We start from the raw sequence: 19,483 nt of genomic DNA on the forward strand, positions 1-19,483 counted from the left end.
TTTCTTTTATTAGCACTTCATTAAAATTCATTAATTGCTTCCTTTCTCCTGGGCGCAGCCAGAATCAAAACTGGAACTGTCAAAAATTAGAGCGAGAGCAACTGTCCTGTGCTCTAGATACACAACCTGTGACGCCCGGCTGCTGCAAACACGTCCAACCCACCCACCCAGCCATCTGTGTTACAATGACAACATGCAAATAGAGGGCAGAGATACCAGACGAAGCGAGTTAAAGAAGTAGACGTAAATTTTATTTACTTGTTCTGTACATAAAGGGTCAATACCAGCACAGGTGTTAACCATGGGAAATATTAACACATGTAAATGGTATAAGAAAATAAAAGGCACAATTTTCAATTCTTAAGTAAAAGACAGGCTTTCCTAGAATATGAGAAGAGAGCACAGTAATACTGTTAATGCCATTACAAAACTCAGAAGCATGAGAAAAGCAAGTTCACCTCAAGAAAAGGAAATAATCAGGGTGTATTGCTTAATTAGTAGATTTCATTAAGTTTGATGAGGAAAACCTGCACTGGTTTGTTTGCACACACCAGGAGGGATCAAAATAAAAGAAACCTTTATTTAATAAGGACATAAATGACATTAAGCAGCATTTAGCCAGGTAGAACCATCTCCCCGGCCAAGAGGTCATGCACAGAGGCAACCAGCAGGCATTTTTCCCTTTTGTAAATGTCACCTTAGGTACTTTTTGTTTAATAACATCACTCATTTTAACAAAAATGCTTGATTTAATAGCTGACTATAAACTACAAAAACAAAAAAAAAAAAAAAAAAAAAAAAAACTAAACTAAAAACTGCACAATGTTACTCTGAGTGAACAGCTGAGCAATGATTTGAACGGAAAGCACTAGGAGAGACGAGGGGAGGTGAAATCGTCCGTTTATACAGCAGAAATATAAGGGTCGGCACTGTTTGCACAACTGTTTAATCCTCGGCTCCTACTGATCAAATAGAATTGGTTGCAGCAAAGTGTGAACAAAGATGCTTTCCACTACTCCGAGAGGGTCGGTTTGCATAAAGAGACACAACAATTGTGCACAGACAAAGTATTTAAGGAATAAAGCTGGTTGAAATCCTAAATTGACAAAGAGTATCATCATCACATTAAAAAACGTAACTTTCGAGAGGGGATTGCATGCGCTAAGAGATGCATTTATCTTACTCTCTGAAAAAGGCATTGATGGGATCTCATTGGCTTACTGAGGCATTCCCTCTTCCAGACCTAAGCCACTGAGAGTGTAGTTTCTCACCTCAGTGGATAGCCTTCAGTCCTCCTGCCCACACTGCGTTTTTAGCAAGCGTTGTAGTCAGATGCTTGTGGGAAGTGCTGCCCAAAGGTTACTGCCATTGCTATTTGACTTGAAAACCTGTTCAAAGCTTTGCACTCCTATGCAGAAAGTTGACATATATCTTCTAGTGCTTGGTGCTGTTGGCACTAAAAACCTGCTAATCTCTAAGCAATGTCCTTTTTATTTCAAAATAATATAAAAGGACAGTAAAGAGAGGTACCAAGTGGACATGCAAAGTTACCCCATTACAAATTAAAAGACAAATAAACAAACAAACAAAAAAACTATTGTTGATCATGTGGCACAAATAAGAAAAAGATGAAATCACATATGGCCATGTCGTGTCTTATTAACAAAAGATAAATAAGTCTCGTCAGCCAGACTTGAGCGCGTTCCTCCGCAAACCCATCTCTCCTGCTTCCTCAGTCACACATCACATGCGCGTCAAAAACCTGTCAACCTGAATAGCTCACGGTCAATAAGTGTGTGTACGCATGTGTGCTTGTGTTTGATGGTTAAGGTACAACAGTGACTTGATTGTTTTTTTTTTTGGAGAAATAACATTTGACTGGCTGGTTAGCTCCTCATTGCCTCAGTGCTCTCCCAAGTCCATAGGGATTATTCGCTTTTCCCTACTTCGTACAAATATCCTCACGTCAACGAAACAAACACACACCAACACGTTCTAAAGTCCCCAAGACTTCAAACATCACAAATATTCAGAGAATCAAATTAAAAAATATATATATAAACAGACCTGTCGTGATGTAATGTGGTAAATATCTAATGTGAACAGACACACATATACATACACACACATACACACTCACACTGATGCCCAGTGATCTGGAAATGAAAAGGACACTAATGCAAAAAAAACAAAACAAAAAAAAACACTGCCCAGCCTGGAACCAAGACATGGGGAAAAGGGAACTGGGAGAAGTGGGGTCAGGTTTTTAGTTTGGATCCAATGTCCAAAGCTGTAAACAGTCAGAAAGCCTTGCAACGGTTGGCAACAACAGAGGGGTCGCTATCATTGTACAGCCCCAAGCAGGCAAGCACGTAACCGTGATGACACTGGCGGGAAAAGGTGGAGACAGCCAGCACATTCAGGTGCAGGTCGATTACTGGTGAGAGGGTCCAGTCGAACTCTTAGGTCAGTCACTCTCATCCGGATTCTGGGGATCTATGATTTTGACATGGGTGAATGGGAAGAGACCCCGCCGCCCGTTCACCTCTCCCTCCCACTGACCGTTGATGTTCATCCGTGTCACCTTGACGATGTCGCCGACCTGGAAAAGGACAGAAGAGCTTGTTTACACAAATGCAGTTTTTTAAAACGATTAAAAGAAATCCAATAACGAAAATATTTCTAACGTCAGTCATGTGGTCACAAGCTATTCTGCTGGATGAGAAAATTTAATAATGCAGTGTGGGCAGACTAAAAACAAGGTTGCCACAAAAAAACAAAAAAAAAAACTGGAGTTTGAGTTTTTCCACACCACGACACTGTAGCATTTAGAGGTCTTACAGTATATAAGTGTATATATTTGTTATTTAACTTTGCTGAGGAGATCATGTTGAAGTAACTCAAACATCCCTGATGTCATAGTTTGAATTCTGTAACGCAACAACTCACTAAAACATCCTGACAACCCAGGATACTTGAATGACTCTAGTAGATTCCTTTCCCTGTCATATACTATGACATAACAGGACATCATCATTGGCACGCGTGACTTTCATACAATGCACCTGCAGATACAGTGTCAATTCAAAGGGTTCATGTGAATATTAAGCTGGTCAGTAACTGATGCACTCCGACGTACACAAAGTGAGACAAGAAAAATATATCAGTTAAGGGCCAACATTTCTTATAGCCTGAGGAAAAAAAAAAACAAAGTGCATTTGGAACATGGCCAATTTCTGTTTTAAGACCTGCTTCAAAGTACAATTCACGTGCAAGTGTACAACAGATTTATTAATACAGAGCTTTTAAAATAAAAGCTTTTGGTCACATCTCCACATGCGCACTGCACTGTGGTTTAAACAGACGACAGAGCTGACGCTCAGATGGGTTTGTGACACCGAACGTGACCCCAATCTGTTTAAGCCATATGTTCTTTATCAGGATTAGAAGGGAAAAGTCCCCATCATGAAGACTGAAACGCGTGATTGAAACGCGAATGTGAGGGCACGCTATTCGTGGCTTTAACTTCAGAATGTCAAGGACATCGAGTCCTCGGCATTATCTGCAACAATAATCCTTGAAGCAGGTATCAAAATGACAAGAATGCTACTTGGTGATAAAAAGCTTCCGTGAAACCTGTCTGTCACAATGTGGTGAAATTAGATTTCTATCACCTGGAGTGACCCATACAACTTTTCACCTTAACAATTTTATTAAGTCTCAGAAGAGCTTCGCTGTTATGAATGCAAAAAAAAAAAAAAAAACCGCAACAATGTCAAAGTTACTGAGTCGATAATCGGGTCAAAGAATTAAAACAGAATGAACAAAACAGCCTATATATATTCACAGTCTGATTTAATTCGCTGTGGACTGTCCGTCTCTAGAGTGAATAAATAATGACTCATAGCTTCTGCTTTTTGAAGCCCCGAGGCCTCAGAATAGCCACGGCACAAAGCTAAAGAGTTTTTGCTGCAAGCTATGAATTATTCTGAGCCAGAGACAGAAGAAACATGATGAGACGAGGTAAGGTATGCGTTTTCGGTGGAAAGCGAGTTTCTTGACTAGTAAATCAAAAATACCACAGGAAATGCTAGGGTTTCTGCTCGTCTCTTTCTATGACTGGTTTCTAGGGTTTTTCTGACGGCTTCTTGCTCTCAGTTCAAGTATTTACAACACAGCAACATTCATAAAAAATACAATTTTTATTTTTTAATCTGGATTTTGTGCTTTTAAAAAAGTGTGTATCAAAAATAATGAAAAAAAAAAGTTATTTATGAACTGGGTCAAGAAGTAACAGTTTCTGTCAAGATTATGTAATCAGATTAGAAAAAAAAAAGTATCTATAATCAGCCCAGGTTACACTTGAAAAAAAAATGTGTAATTAGATTTTGTAACACTGCATGGAATACATTTTTGATTATCTTTTTAAAATAAGGCAGTTATATTATTTTCATGATAATCAATGTTCTATTAGCTTTATTAAAAAAGCATTTGGTCTGGCATAAACAAGTGTGGCTGCATTCAGTTTTTGTATAAGATCATTGTCATGTAATTTGTATTCAGTAACAAACTACATTTCAAAGTAATGTAATCCAACCCCGGTGGCAGGTGGATGAAACAAACTGGGTTACTTTATACTTTAAAGAACTGGTCTTCTCATCAGTCATGTGGGGACTCCCCCACCCCCTGGAAAATCTTAACATATTGCCCAATCCTTCCATTTACACATACGGCACTTGCAATAACAATAGCATCATTATTACTTAATAATAGCTTGTGAGAAAGCTTTTTTTTCCATCTTTTGCAGCAAACATTTCTACTGACATCAACTAATTGAGCTGCACAGTAGGTATCAGAGCCAACACTGCTCCTGCTGGACAGAAACAAAAGTGCCTTAAAAAAAAAAAAAAAAAGATGTGGACAATGTGCAGAGAGATACAACTCCTTACTTGTTGCCCAGTGGAACCAAAGTGACAATTGTATTGTTGGGTTTAAGACAAGAGGCAAGACAGGACCTTTAGTTTTCCTTTGGAAGGTTCCTATCGTCTTGTTTCGTGCCTTTGGATGGAGTCTGAAACTGCTGCAGTAGCACACATTCATCCTTCATCCTCAGGATTAGGAATATGGAAATTCACATTCAGTTTTAACAAGAGCATCACATCTCAGTTGCGTTGAAAGCTTAACTGAAAAGCGTTGCTGAATAGAGGCAGCGTCATTACTTTATATCTCACAGCGGGTTTGCATTTAGCTTGATGAACAAGTTCTAGTGTTTTTTTTGTTGTTTGTGTTTTCTTTTAAAAAAGGAGAACAGTGGACCTTTTTGGCCGCTGGCTAAGAATAAAGAAAGAGTTTATATGGACTGGGCTTCCTATGAGTAATAGTGATTAAGCAGAAAATATCTTATTCAGCCAAAAACAGTGATGGGAGCTTGGGATGTCTCCAACATTTGAAAAACTAATAATTAAAGCAACCATTAGGGTTATTGAAAATAGGATCTGAAAGCGTCCTTGCTGCAGCAAGTGTAAATATGAAACAGTATTTTGGACGTTGTTTGGTGAAACCAGGTTGCTCTGGAGTGCAACTATGCTTGTGAAGACTTGTACATCTTTTTTTACACCAGTCCCACCTGAGTCTAATGAACATGCATTTAAATGCAGGCTTCATCCATATCTACAGCATGTGACTGTACGGGTTAATCTCCAGACTCCAGTCTGCAAAGCGTAGCTCCATACACTTCACTGCTACATCATATGACTGCAAGGAATGGCAGAAGTACCAAATAAAGCCGTGTTTCAGTTTCAGTTCTCCCATGCTCGCTCATTTGTGCACGCTCATTCTTTCTCTGCTGCCTGCTCTGTCTTGCTTTGTGGATTCGGTCAAATGAACATTTAGTTTAATAGTTTAAATCTCTTCTCAATGCGGCCGTTGACAAAACACTGGCAGGGGAGAACGCAGCCCAAGACCAGCTGGCGTGTTTTGTTGACCCGTTCAGCTCACAGTGGCTGCCTGTCTGTGGTATTAGATATTTCCTGAGGTGTGATTAGTTGTCAACTGTAAGGAAGACAGGACTAACGCTATTAGAGGGAGCCAATCTAATCTTTAGCATGAATACCATTCACCAGGTTTGCTCATGGTCCAAATTTACACCCTTCTTTCTGTACAGGAGTCATAGGGCTAAGTTTATTTCTTGCATCCACTGACGCACTCTGATGTCAGTGAGTGGCTGCAGAGATAAGCCAAGATACCTTTTTATTTTCATCTCTCCCCTGAGGGCATCACTACAGCCCAGGCTGCTATCAGAGCGGGGCATTTCAGAGTTTCGGAATATACGTCAAGCGCACATTATGCATTACATCACATGCTTGAACATGTTGCCACATTCAAAGCGGATTTGCATTAGACAGAGTGCAACAGAGCTGTGAAATGCAACAGCGCTCCTGCGTGTTTAGCAGCTAGCTGGCTAGCAGGAATATTGAGCCTGAGCCACTGCGAGCTTGAGACAACTGATGGGAGTCACAATACTGCAGTCAGTCCGACCTCAGCGGAGAATCAGTGTTTCACCAACACCAGACGATTAAATAGTCTGGCAATTCATTCATTTTCAGTGAATGGAAACAAGTATCATCCCACCACAATCACCGTGCAGCATGATGACACTGCCCAGAGCAATGAGGTAAGGTTGACTAGAGGTCAGTTTAATGCAAATTTCTCAATTTCTGCTAAACAGCCGGGTGCAGCCAGACTTTCTGTGAAGCGATGCATCAACACCACACACCCTGGAAATGACGGCTAAGTGACATGTACAGCTGCTTATGAATATTTTGGTGTTAACACATAGCAAGGGGACTGGAGAAGAGCTGCCGGTTATCTTAAGACATTTTCACACATAGAACCAGCATGAATGCTGTGGTGACTCTACAAGCAGCATTGGTGTTTCCCCCTCCTGTTCTCATCACTAGCTACTGCAATTTCAATGCAGACTGCAGCTAAACTTTACAAGAAATGGTGCAGAGCCAGAAACAATCTTCCATAGGTGTAAAATGGACAGTTTGTAACAGTTATTTAACTGTAAAAAGCTTTTTGGACATGTTTTTCTTTTGCGATTGTCCATGTCTGACACATTTCTAACCAATAAAAAGCTGCAGTGTGAAGAATTTGGTTGCATTGTCCATACAAAAGCATATTGCTTAAGACTGTCAACACTTGCACGCATGACCTGTGACTCTTATTTCTTTCTTCTACTAGAGATCCTTGTCAGGATGTGTCAGTTTGAGGAACAAAACCTCAAATCTTGTGTCAACTTCTAAACTTGTCATCGGGAGCAGGTGGTCTTACTAAAACAACAACGATGTAACGATAAAGAAACTTATCGCTGCCTGAAAATCTTTTTTTTCCCTCTTCCCCCCAGTGCTCTCATTTCTTGCTGCAGTGATGTACAGGGACATTCTAGTACACTGTGACATCACTGTTAGGTTTAACAATACACACTCCTGACCACACTCAGGGCGCAGAGGTCTGACTCGAAAAGATACCGCTGAATACAAATCTGATATACTGGTCATGACCTGTTTCGTGAAAATGACTTTAATTCTTGGTAGTGTTATCTTATTTGACCTAAAAGTATGTTAGTACATAGGCAGCAATCCATTAAATGTCAACGTGATCTCCTAGAAAGGCATGAAGGAAGAGCGGAGAGGGAAAGATAAAGGACAGAAGACATTTTAGATAAAAAAAAAAAAAAAAAGGATGGACAGATTGAAATCCCACTTTACAATACCTCTAGAGCAAGAGCTGTTTTGTCGTAGGCGCATGGCACTCGTTTCTGGATAGCCTTTGCCATGACAGGGCCGTTCTGCATGGACGGTAGAGGGTTGGTAACTGCTCCAGGTGTGCCAGGGGGCAATGGTGAAGGTGTCTGGGGCTGGGCGTAGGCGTGGACGAGGGCGTGGGAGGGCTCGGGGATCCCATAACTGTTGGAGTTACGAGATCCGTGGGAAGGCTGGCCGGGGTGAGGCGAGGGTCGTACCAATTTCTCCACATAGGGCACAGGGATCATCCCAACGCGTCCCTCTTTACTCTTGGCGCTCCACCACTGCTCCTCGGGCTTCTCCAGGATGATGAGGATCTCCCCCTTCTTGAAGGGAAGGTCCTCCGCATCGCTGCCGGTGAAGTCGTATAGAGTCCGCACATACTCCAGGTTCTCCTCTGGGGCACTCATGGGCTGGATGGGACAACTCACTGTGCTTGGGTACCTTGAGAGATTGTAATGGAGGCAAAGGGAGGAGAAATAAGGTGGTTACTATTAAAAGAAGGTCAAGTTGACAATGGAAATAAAAAAATCAGGGACGTTTCCCTCAAGCATCAGTTTCTTTTTTCATTGAATGGCCTATTTTACATTTGTGAAAATGTGACTTACGTGTGCCGCCTTAAGGAACACTTGCACCTGAATGTTTACTAATGTAGTATGTACAAGTAGTTGGCACAAAGGCTTAAATAAGAAACCATCTTAATATCCAAATTTGTGCCAAAATGTAGTATCTATTTAAGACTCATGGCTACATAAACATACAAGCCACTAATAACTTTAACAGCATCTTAGCTGGTGAACATGTTGGGATACCGCAGCATCTTACTAAACACAGTAAACAGGATGTGTGGGGATGGTTTCAAATTTGGCAAACTGGATGCTTCATGGCGGATCTGCAGGATACTGCAGCCTGAGTGAAAGTGGGTTAAGTTTTGATATAAATAGACAACCTAGTTAACCTAGATCACCCAGTCTGACATATCTACGGAGGCCCAGGTGTCATGGTGTACATCTCATCACAGTTGTGGTGGTTAGCAGCGGTGTACGGACTCTCCTTACCTGGGGGCTGGCTCTATCAGCGTGGTCGTATCCAGGTAGTGGATTTTGTAGAACTCCAGGAGAGCAGGGAGGTGCTCAAACTCTTGGTCGCCTATCTTAAACCTTTTGCTAGGCAATGAGTTGATGATATAGTGAGACACTTTGGAGTTTTCAGATACTGACAGGACGTAGTCGCCCGGGCAGGTCGACGAGTCTCGAACAAGAAACATGCCATGTCTCTGTCCTTGTAACCTATTCTGTGCCTCTTGTCGTGACACTGGTCCAAAATACCAGGCGGACCTATCAGCTGAATCAAACCGAGCAGTTGACATTTCTATTCCAAAAAAAAAATAAGTTAATATCAAGTCTACAGAAAAAAGAAAACAGACAATAAGTTAAATCGTGTGTGTGCTAGTGGTTGGGATTGGCCAATCACAGCAAATTGGAGGATTTGGAAGATGCAGGGCAGGGCATTCGTCGCCCTCACAGGGTTTTTTTTTTTTTTTTGCACTAACGCTGCAGGCTCCGGAGAGGTTTAAAAAAAAAAAAAAATCAAAAACAAAAATAACAAGCGAGAAAAAAAAAAACAACCTGACGTTTTTAGAGAGAGGCTGCGACTGGCTTGATCCAACTTTGGAGCATAATGTGGTTCCTGTGTTCAGCAGTTCAATGGCTGAGTGATTGTGTTTGAGTTAAAAAAAAAAAAAAAAAAAAAGCCAAAAACTTACGACGAACATCGACGGAGGCCGAAGCAACAAATGATCAATGAAGCTTCCCTTTTTCGTTCCGCCTTCCGAGAGAAACACACAACGCTTTCTTCTCTTCTGATAATTTATCTCCTCCAGTCAATGTGTCAGTTATGAAAACGGAAAAAAGGTGGCCTCAGTTTTTCATCTGTTAGATCCTCATGTCTGCAAGAAGAAGGAGAAAAAAAAAGGGCTGCCAGTAGCCGCAGGTCGGAAACGAGATGGTTAGTTTGTATCTTCTTGATCTTACGATAAGGCACACGTCATGGAAATGCGTTTTTGAATCCCCTTTCTCGAGTCGGAGCAGACTTTACAGGCAGCACAGCAGAAAAATGGCGGCCCGCAACACGTCTTCACACAAAAAATTATTTCACGGCAGCGGCTTGTCTCCTGCGCGTGCATCTCAGGAGCCAGTACGTTCTACTGTAGCTCTCGCGTGCATTCCACACAGCTCACGAGGGATCCCGCCTTAACGATATCTATATTTTATACTTTCCCTTCTTTCTGCTCGTCCCCCCCCTCACCCGAGCCACCAGAAGTGCGAGTACGAGACCGAAAAATGGCGACGGGAGGGCAGGTCCCGCTTTCTAGCTTGCACGTCACTAACGCCTAGAGGGGGGAGGGAGGGGGGGAGGAGGAAAGGAGGGTGGGCGGGTGACGACAAGACGGACAGCCCCCCCCCCTTCCCCCCTCCCCCCCCCCCCCCTCCACACACACACACACACACAAGATGCGGGTGTCAATCATGTTTCCGTGACACAGCTACAGAACATTTTCGATAAAACAAAAATATAGAATAATAATAATAATTTAAAAAAACTCGGATATTATTAGCTAAATAATGAATAAATGTAATAATGGAAAGTATAAAAAAGTCTTGTCTTTCAGGCATTATATGCAACTAACATTTTGCTGTTGTAGTGGAGCTGATTTGAACGACATGAAGCCAATGCAGAAGTGCTTAAATTTTTGTAATTCCTTGAGCAGCCACTTGAGACAGGTTGCAGAAGTGAGTCAATCTCCATTAGTGTGCATATTAAAATTACTTCACAGCAAAAATAAACTTGTTTACAGGTGCCTGGTTCAGACAACGGTTTTGGTCGCTAATTTCCCTGTCCATGACAACTGTGAGGGGGGTAAAATTGAAATTTTCTTTAACTCATCCGTTTAGATGATATTAAGGCTTAAAATTATGCAAAATGAAAATAGACTCATCACTTGATTGACAGGTAGGTGCTGTTACAGATGGCTTATTCGAGCACCCAGGCATCATTCAGACTGCTGATGATTCACGTCTTCACTGATATTATCGAATACCGGAGGCAAGCGCAGAATATTTTCAGCGTTTCAGAAACATACGGGCGATGTCACTCAGGCTCCATTCTTTATACTGCCGTTGGTCTAGGGTCAGTATTTAGTTTGTCTGTTCTGGGCTACTGTAAAAACATGGTGTTTCAACATGGCAGCCTCCATGGAAGAGGACCCCCGCCCCCCACCCACTGTAGATCTAAAAGTATCATTTTTAAGTAACAAAAATAACACGATTTTTATTTTCAGGTGATTATACATGCATGAAAACATACTTTCTGAATATTATATTCCATGCCTGCCTTATTCTGAAAATAGAGGCCCCCAATCTTACACATTGGCCCTTCAATACAGTCCTTCTAAGTGTTTCCTGAGCAGAATAGTTGGTTTAATTTCACTTTTATTGCTACATAATGATAAATGAGTGACTGCTAATTTAATTCTTGATAATGACAGTCATATCTGACAACTCAGTCATGTCAGATGGGCTCCCTAAGGATGCAGCCTGTCCTATTAAATGAGTACATGTTCTTATATAAGTCTGCTGTATCTATGACAGAGGTTTCTTCGTAGCCTGTTACATTGTTTCATTGTTTGCTCATATATGCATGAACTGCTAAGTACAGTATATTTGCTCAGTCAACAGTTATTTCAAACCACCAGTAAAAAAGTTTTACATATTTCCCCATTTTCATTTCCCGTTGTTGTCTAACTTCCCCTCCATTTAGTCTTATAATTCTCATAAGAATTGTCTGTCACAGAGCTGTGACACATCGATTTGGAGCTCTCCAGTCTAACCAACCCCACAACACAATATGCTGAAAGGGAGAGAGTGAATTTAAATGCAGGGGACAGTGCCTCAATAGAAGCTTTAATAAAGAGTAATACAGACAAAAGAATGTGTCAGATAACAAAAGGCTGAGCATGACAAGACGCCCAATATGGCGGAACAACTTCTGCTCATTGATGGAACTAAAATATATAAAGTGGTAGCTCTGTTCCTTTGCTTATTGAGGTTTCAGTGACTGTGCCTCATGAGGCTGCAGCTGGCTCAGAGCAGCTCTCATCACTGCAGCACTGTCTGAATGTTAATAGATATGCACCCACTGGGTCTTAATGGCTAATGCCTGCCAATTCCCACATTTCAACAAAGACGCAGTGATGCAACAAATTGGGGAGAGAAAAGCAAACAAGGCCTCTTCCTCCTCAGAGTATAAGTAAAGAAATGCAGATATTTAGGGACACATATTGTTGAACTCTGTACATTTATCATAAAATCAACCATATTATCGGTTTAGATCTTTGTTTTTGCCAACATGATATATATTTTGTGACCACAATGTAATGGCAGCCATATATTAAGATGTGTTGGAAGGTGATTATTCAGACGCATATAACTGCATATATGTCTCTCTCTTAAATACATAAACCCAATGCTAGGAATTTAATCAAAAAAGGGCAAAGGTAAGTTATGACACACCTGATTGTAACCTGCTGTCTCTTTGATTGAATGGATGCTCACTGAAGAATTCAGGAACACCACCATCTAGTGGGTGCGTGCAAGAGATGATGCCTGTCTTTTATTTCTACATTAAACATACTTAAATTATACTTTTTCTTTCATTTAACGTTGTCATACAAACTGACAGACAAAGAGCTGACAAGCACACCTGTAGCCTTGAGCACATCTGCCTGAGCAATGCATACAACGGTACCTTGACAATTCCTGCCAAGGGACATAAGGGTATCTTGCTCACTGTTCCTCTGATTTTACAGAAACATGCCCCACAGGCACAGGACTGCATTTCTAACCATTACCCCCTGGCTATCATGGCTATATTAAGAATGTGTCTCATGGGCTGCCTATCTGAGAGAACTGCATTGTGATAGGCTCAAATCACCAATAAAAAAATACATGGCTGTTCAGGAATTGCAAATAGTAATTCATAGTTATATGTGTTAGAGATCCACTTGCACTACTTTTAACTATCACGGCAATGGATTTTGTTGTACATTATTAGTTTTAGAAATGTAGCTAATTGCAAATGCCATTTTGTAAGGCGTGTAAGAGCTGAAGAAGAAGACGGTCAAGCTAGAACCTTCTGGAGGCTGGAGCTGGAGTTGAACACAGTTGCTGATGGTCATTCTATGCCCACTTGGTCAGTCATCCCCTTAATCTAAAGTCAGAGATATTGCATGAGATGTAGGACACAGAGTAAGGTGGGCATTGTGTAGATGAATATAAGAGGGCTGGCATTAAGAGGTGCAGAGATATATATATAGGTATGGAGATATGGTTTACTGTGGAGCCTTTACGAGACGAGAACTCACTTCCATCTCAGAGTTTACTAAGTATTAAGTTGTATGCCATGATTAACACAGTGGATGCCTGTAAAATCATTTGGTCATGAGTGGATATGTCTTCTTAAAGGTTTTAAAGAAGAAGTATACTAAGCCACGTTCATGCCGGGAACTGTCTGCCCCGCCTGGCTGCGTGCAGTTCTTAACCTGCCCTACGTTGTTGCACAACTCGAAGTTTTGATTCATGTTATGAAATTAGGCCAGGTGGTTTTAAAATGATTTGGCTCCATACCATCTCACTGATAAATGTTTATTATTGCCAAAGCATTAGAGCATAGCTCCATTGCTGCAGGAACCCAATAAATCATAGAATTGAAGATCATTTATTCCTTTTGTTATTAACTTACTAACTTTTCTTATTAACAGTAAATGTTTAACTAATAATCATCAAGGAATGCTATTTTTAAATTGAATTTCTTCTCACAGAACCACAATAACAAGATAAACAAAGTCCTGTGAGATGTGAATAGTAGGCCTCTGCTAGGCAGACGCAGAGTATTATAATGTTGTTTCAGGACTTATGGAAACAGAAGTTATAAAAAGGACCTTAGAGACACAAGCAAACACCCATTTCATTTCTTCCTCATATTTCAGTGCGATTCTGTTTACAGTTTAGAGTTTATAAATTAACACTTCCTCATAGTTTTAGCCAAATACTAAACACGTTTAAACTTATGAAGCCAGCCTACTATTACTTTACTACACTAATAACACGCTAGAAGAGTTTATTTTTGTCACTAATTATGTTCACACACATGGCTACTCGAGAATGAATACAGAACTATCTTTGGATGTAGTGACAATGTTACAAGTCAGGCTTCATTTGACTTCATCAATTATATGCAGTACTTGTACTGCATGTTATGTTAGGACTCTTCAACAGAGAGAATAGGGAAGAAAATGTCTCTTAAACCACATAAAATTGGTTCACACCTAATATCACCCTTCAAATAAACAAAACAATGAACATCTCTCATTTCATAATGATGGAAAATCTGCAGTTTTATATTGCGTTATCTGGCAAGTCTGTAATGTCGAAACAACCAGTGTTTTCATTTCTCTCATCCTCACTGACATGACAGCTTATTATTACAATAAAATGTATTAGTGTATGCACATGGAAATCAACACCAGTCTGGGAGGAAGAAATACAATGACAATGCTTTTTGGTATTGTGAGAATTTAATTGTGATTTTTGTATTAGTGTTTAGTTGTACTGAAGGTGCAGGACACTGCTCCATACAATGTCAATACACACCAATACAAAACAGGCCTGAGAAATAAGCCTGGTAGTGTCTTCTGTATCATTCCTTGTATGTGCTTTCGAGGCTTAACTTTGGTTGTCTGCACTGATAAAAGTTTTGAATACTTTAAAAGTGACAGGTAATTAGTTTTATGTTATAAAACAATTCTGTCATCGTTTTGGCAGAATTACAACAAATGTGCAGAGAAAACTAAACAAAATACTAACTAAAATAATAGTTCAAAGGTCCTTATATGTAATGTTTGGTCAAAGTAAGATTTGTGACTTATTTTTTGTGCAAAATTAAAGGTTTTTAAGTCTAGATCTTCATTTTTGCTTTTTCTGTCCTTCATGAGCAAATGTCTGTACCCACTTTTAAAGTACAGCCATCTTTAAAAAGATATCAAGTCACAGGACATGGAAAAGAGTACACTAGGTTTCAGCTGTGAAAAGCTCCAGTCCTGAGGTGGATTTTGCTGCTGTAGTTCTGATCCTGTCACTGCACTGTTCTTTTGAAACGGTCTCTCTGCACAGCACGGGTCCTCCTTTGTCTGTCTGCAATTGTGGAGCCGAGGCTCTGTTTAAGGGCTGGGAGGACCACCCCAGACTTAGGGGGTCCAGACCTGGAAAGGGAAACATAAGTAGACTTAACTGAGAGGTGCCAAGATGGCTTTTTCACAAGTAGATTGTGAATGGCGGTTACGTACGCTTTTTCCGGAAATGTTTGAAGACTAAGTTTTGGAAATTTCTTTTCTTCTGAGGATTTGCTGAAAGGGAAAACAAAGAAAAGCCTTCATCACAACCGTGCTTGTTTTTTCAAGGAATACTGTATGTTGGCAAAGATGAAAATGATAACATTCTCTATCACTTACTGAGTGCCATCAACAAGATAGGCCTTGGTCAAAATGTAGTTTTCTGGGGTGATTTTCTTGCTCAAAACAATATCTCTCAGCAATGCCTTCACACGTACAATCTAAATGAGACAAAAGTATGAGGAAGTCATGAAAGGTTTCCACAGAAATATGTTGTCTGATGATGGGCACTTACTTCCTGAGATTGTAAACTGTTAGCGCTGTAAAGCTGCCGAATGATGACCTCACACTCCTGTAGTGTGGGAGCACGCGGCGGATGGGAGGGACTGCTGTGAATTCGTAGAGGCTGTAATGAGGTGATGAGGCCCCCTTTCACCTCCCGGATGTGGTCCTGTCTGGCAGATCCCAGAGTTTCGCTGTCCCCTTCAAAGCTTCTCCACAGTGAGATAGTATTCATTAAAATTAACATACAAACTGTTAAAGGCAGTTTTGTTTATTGTATGCAATTTTGTGTCATTGATGCGCCACTGTGCTGTTTTGTTAGTTATGCATTGTTGATTGCAGCTGTATGTAGCACTGTTGTCTAAGCCAAATTTCTTCCCCTCCAGGATAAAGTATATCTCATCTTAGATAGACGTTGCAACAGCAGCCGATATCCTTCCAATTTTCATGATTTTTTGCTGCCTCATGTGCCGCAAGTAAAAGCAATGTTTAAGTCTGGGGTTTGTTTTTGAGCACTTGACGAGAACTTCTGAGGCACTCATGCATAGACTGCATGATTCTTCAGTAGGTGGTAAAGAGGTTACTGGTGTTTGAGTCTGTTGCAGAGACAGGTCAGTGACAATTTGCAAGCAACGTTACATTTCATACAGAAACTATGTCCACGGGTCAGAAGCAGCCCTCCTTTTTTTTAAAGATTATTATTCTTTTTAAGTTTTATTTTGATAGAGACAGCTGAAGAGTGACAGGAGATGTGGGGAGAAAGAGATGAGGAATGACATGCGTGAAAGAGCCACAGGTGAACATGAAACCGCATTCATAGTTCTGTCATTCATTATTTCTATCAGCTCTCTGCTGCTGATACTAACATCAGTTTGTGAACATGACTTTTGCTTCTTCACACATTATAACTGTGGTACACTACAGATTGTGGTGATCAATGTGTTCTTCCTTTCACATCTTCTCAGTCCGATAATGTTGCCATTATTGTTATTTTGCATGTTCTTACTTACCGTACATGCTACAGTATATTCAGGATGTGCAGCATTGCATAGTAGATTTGACCTAAACCCATCTTGAGCACTATCAGTATTTACAGAAACATTACTCAACCAATATGTCATTTCTTATCAGTGCTTGGCTATAAAGTTATTTATAGCTAGACGACACATCCGGAACAGAAAATTATGTTACAACTTAAATGTTTATTGGTTTTACAGATGAGTGATGCAAATACCTGAGCTTGTCTTGTCAAAGTTGCATGAAATGACCAAAGAGTGCCGCTACCTGTTTTGTCATCATATCCATGTTATTAATCTTGTCTTTCAGCTTTTTATGTGTGGATATCTACTAAAAATACAAAACTCTTTCTTAAAATTTAATCGCACAAAACCAGTATTGAGGTCAGAAGGCAGGTGAAGTATTGAACAAAACCAGATGTGGCTGGATGGGAATTCACCTTAGTGCTTGGTCCTGTATGGGTCGTGTGTCCTGTAGCTGCTCCTCCAGGTACAGTCCTGTACGGGCTTCGCTACCCTGAGTGGGGGGTCTTATACCTCGTCGACTGTGTGTCATTCCTAAAGGAAAGAGAATCCAAGATGAAAATAGTTAGAAATAGTTAACTGATGTTATTTGGCAGACTAACGTTTCACCTAATTTGCCAATAGGATAATGTGCACATTTGTAATCTGCCAGAGATTTTGCAATGTTTGTACCAAGGCAGCATCCCTTTAATAACTGGTTGTTTTATACATAACTATATCTCAGTATAGTATCTCAGTATATTAATACAACAATATGAAATTCTGTACACATGATAGATCCATATTACCCATTACTTTAAACGATCCCAATCCTGCAAGGACATTGGCTGTGCAACAATATATCAGGGTTATACAGTATCTTACCTTTCCTAGTTGATTTTGGAGGCTCCATTATCAGCTTATACTGCAACTCTGCAACAACCATATTAAGAGAATTTTAGTCTGAGTTAGGGGGGCACACAAGAGGCACAATCTTCTAACACAGTGCTGGTAAACAACCCATGTTTCCACCAGACTGCTGTGATGGAGCAAAGACAGATGACTGAGGAGTCTCCTGATGGGTGGTGCATGAGATGCGGCTATATGTAACAGCACGTGGCCTGTTCAGTAAAGTGACACCGGTCCTCTGTCCACCTCCCACTGAGACAACGTCAAAACCCTGGAGTTGCTATGCGACCACCGTACCTAGATTAAATGTCTCCCTTTTCATCACCTTATCAGGAGAAAGTCAAGTCTTTGTCGTTGACTCAAATTCATTACATGAAGGGTGTGGACACCCCCAACGGGTTACTGAGTTCACTCGGTGTGAATGGAAAATAATAATGTGGATTCTTAGGATCAATTGTGGGCCATGTATCCATGAAGTAGTCTGGATGAACCATGGATCATACCATTGCAATTCCCTAATGGGAATAATAAGGTACTCAATCTTTCTATCTATCTATAAAACTGGAAGATTTCTTCTCAACTCAAAGTCTCAGAGAGGCCAAATTAGAGCACATAACTTAAAACTCACCTCATTTCTTTGGCTTTTGGTTTATCTTATCAGGTCTTATCAGTCTGCATTATTTTCTCTGTATCCTCTTTCCTCCCTTCTGCAGAGCACTTGACATAAGAATATACACTATAAACTATTCCCCTGCTCTCTAAGTCAGTTGTTAAGCATTTATGAGTATCCCAAAAGATTAGGTGACATATTTAGGTGAAGTACAAACTCTAAACACGTCCACTAGACGTTTTATTCGCTAAAATAAATGACATTTTTTTTCCCCCACTTGTTTCTTCACCTTTATTCTCCCGTCTGAGATAGTCTATCTCTGCATGGAGCTTCTCAAGGGTTTCCTTGTGCTGTTGCTGAAGGAACTGGATATTCCTCTGCATTGATGCGACGCGGGGGTCCGTGTCGTTGTGACAGGACACCTCTGCTGCTGCTGCTGCTGCTCTCCCCACTCCTCTGTCCGCCGGCGGGACAGCAGGTAGCGGCTGGAGATGGTTCGCCGGTAAACGCCGTGGAGAGCGGGGCTTCCCGAGGCCACCTACTCGGGTCCATTGTGGCAAATGCCTCACCGGTGGAAGGTTATAACTTGACATTGTTTTTTGGTCTGTTCAACTAATGAACCATTGTAGCTGTGTTTGCTAGCATAGCGGCGACGGCTTATTTCCGGCACGAAGTTGACTAACGTTAAAAAAAAACAAACAACTAACTATCACCGTTTCTCTGAGCATTATATTCCAGGACATATGGACAGGTTAACCTACATTGTCACCCAACAGCAGGTAAAGAGTTAGCTAAAGACTGTTGCTTGTAAACAGATCAAGTACCCTGAATTACTTTTGCACCCATTTGACATGCGCTCCGCTCACACACAACGTTGCCTTGACAACTAACAGTTACCCTGTGTTTTTTTTTGCCCTGAGCTGACCCTCTCAGGCAAGCTGCGTCATGTCCCGCCTCCTCGATCACGATTGGCCGCGGGATGGGTTAGGCATTTAAACGTAGCCGTTTGATTGGTGGAGATTGTTATGGGGGCGGCACCCAGCCCTTAGACGTGATGCCTGACAGACTCAACTCATGGCAATATTATTTTTGGGTTTCTGCCCTGTCATTAGTTTCACAGCTAAGAATACCACAAAGGCCACAACACACTTTATTATTACTTCTACTATATTATTAGTATACATATAATGTTGATAAAAGAGAGAACTGAAATTATGGAGTGTGAAGAAACACTAAAAATATCTAGATTTTCTGGAAAGTGACCAGCTGTTAAGTACATGTGACTTGTGACAAGTTTAAATAGACTTGTGTAAAGTCCCTGATTGGTCTTAGCAGTAGGTTTATCAGACCAGCGCTGACTGTAGCTCTACCTGTCTAAGCTCTTTTGTACAATATAACGTAGCTATGG

The 19,483-nt window shown here is 40.8% G+C and overlaps 2 protein-coding genes across 4 annotated transcripts; both read right to left on the reverse strand.

Moving 5' to 3' along the window:
* Nucleotides 1–229: 229 nt before the first annotated feature.
* On the reverse strand, nt 230–10,170 carry crkl (v-crk avian sarcoma virus CT10 oncogene homolog-like). Of its 2 annotated transcripts, XM_027282122.1 has the most exons (4): nt 9,574–10,170; nt 8,867–9,179; nt 7,778–8,252; nt 230–2,602 (listed from the first exon to the last, which is right to left on the reverse strand). In XM_027282122.1, the coding sequence occupies exons 2-4, from the start codon at nt 9,175–9,177 to the stop codon at nt 2,468–2,470; spliced, it is 921 nt and encodes a 306-aa protein (XP_027137923.1). In that variant the 5' UTR covers nt 9,178–9,179; nt 9,574–10,170; the 3' UTR covers nt 230–2,467. The 2 variants fall into 2 exon arrangements, with proteins under 2 accessions (XP_027137923.1, XP_010730552.1); XM_010732250.3 differs by having other exon boundaries at nt 8,867–10,170.
* A 4,253-nt stretch (nt 10,171–14,423) lies between these two features.
* Nucleotides 14,424–18,982, reverse strand: ccdc74b (coiled-coil domain containing 74B). Of its 2 annotated transcripts, none has more exons than XM_019258406.2 (7): nt 18,365–18,982; nt 17,442–17,489; nt 16,994–17,111; nt 15,551–15,749; nt 15,376–15,476; nt 15,211–15,270; nt 14,424–15,126 (listed from the first exon to the last, which is right to left on the reverse strand). In XM_019258406.2, the coding sequence occupies exons 1-7, from the start codon at nt 18,666–18,668 to the stop codon at nt 15,000–15,002; spliced, it is 957 nt and encodes a 318-aa protein (XP_019113951.2). In that variant the 5' UTR covers nt 18,669–18,982; the 3' UTR covers nt 14,424–14,999. The 2 variants fall into 2 exon arrangements, with proteins under 2 accessions (XP_019113951.2, XP_010730553.3); XM_010732251.3 differs by having other exon boundaries at nt 15,551–15,746; nt 18,365–18,980.
* Nucleotides 18,983–19,483: the final 501 nt, after the last annotated feature.

Source organism: Larimichthys crocea, chromosome IX (assembly GCF_000972845.2).
Source record: "Larimichthys crocea isolate SSNF chromosome IX, L_crocea_2.0, whole genome shotgun sequence".
NCBI classification, from domain to species: Eukaryota; Metazoa; Chordata; class Actinopteri; family Sciaenidae; genus Larimichthys; species Larimichthys crocea.

What these genes read in the sequence shown, in the direction of transcription:
- ccdc74b (XM_019258406.2), bottom strand. Translation starts at nt 18,668, where the DNA reads ATGTCAAGTTATAACCTTCCACCGGTGAGGCATTTGCCACAATGGACC. An exon ending in TCTCAGACGGGAGAATAAAG is followed by an intron (nt 17,490 to 18,364) that starts GTGAAGAAACAA and finishes TGGTTGTTGCAG; the next exon opens with AGTTGCAGTATAAGCTGATA. An exon ending in TCCAAAATCAACTAGGAAAG is followed by an intron (nt 17,112 to 17,441) that starts GTAAGATACTGT and finishes TCTTTCCTTTAG; the next exon opens with GAATGACACACAGTCGACGA.
- crkl (XM_027282122.1), bottom strand. Translation starts at nt 9,177, where the DNA reads ATGTCAACTGCTCGGTTTGATTCAGCTGATAGGTCCGCCTGGTATTTT. An exon ending in CTGATAGAGCCAGCCCCCAG is followed by an intron (nt 8,253 to 8,866) that starts GTAAGGAGAGTC and finishes CAATCTCTCAAG; the next exon opens with GTACCCAAGCACAGTGAGTT. An exon ending in AAACAGCTCTTGCTCTAGAG is followed by an intron (nt 2,603 to 7,777) that starts GTATTGTAAAGT and finishes GTCCTTTTCCAG; the next exon opens with GTCGGCGACATCGTCAAGGT.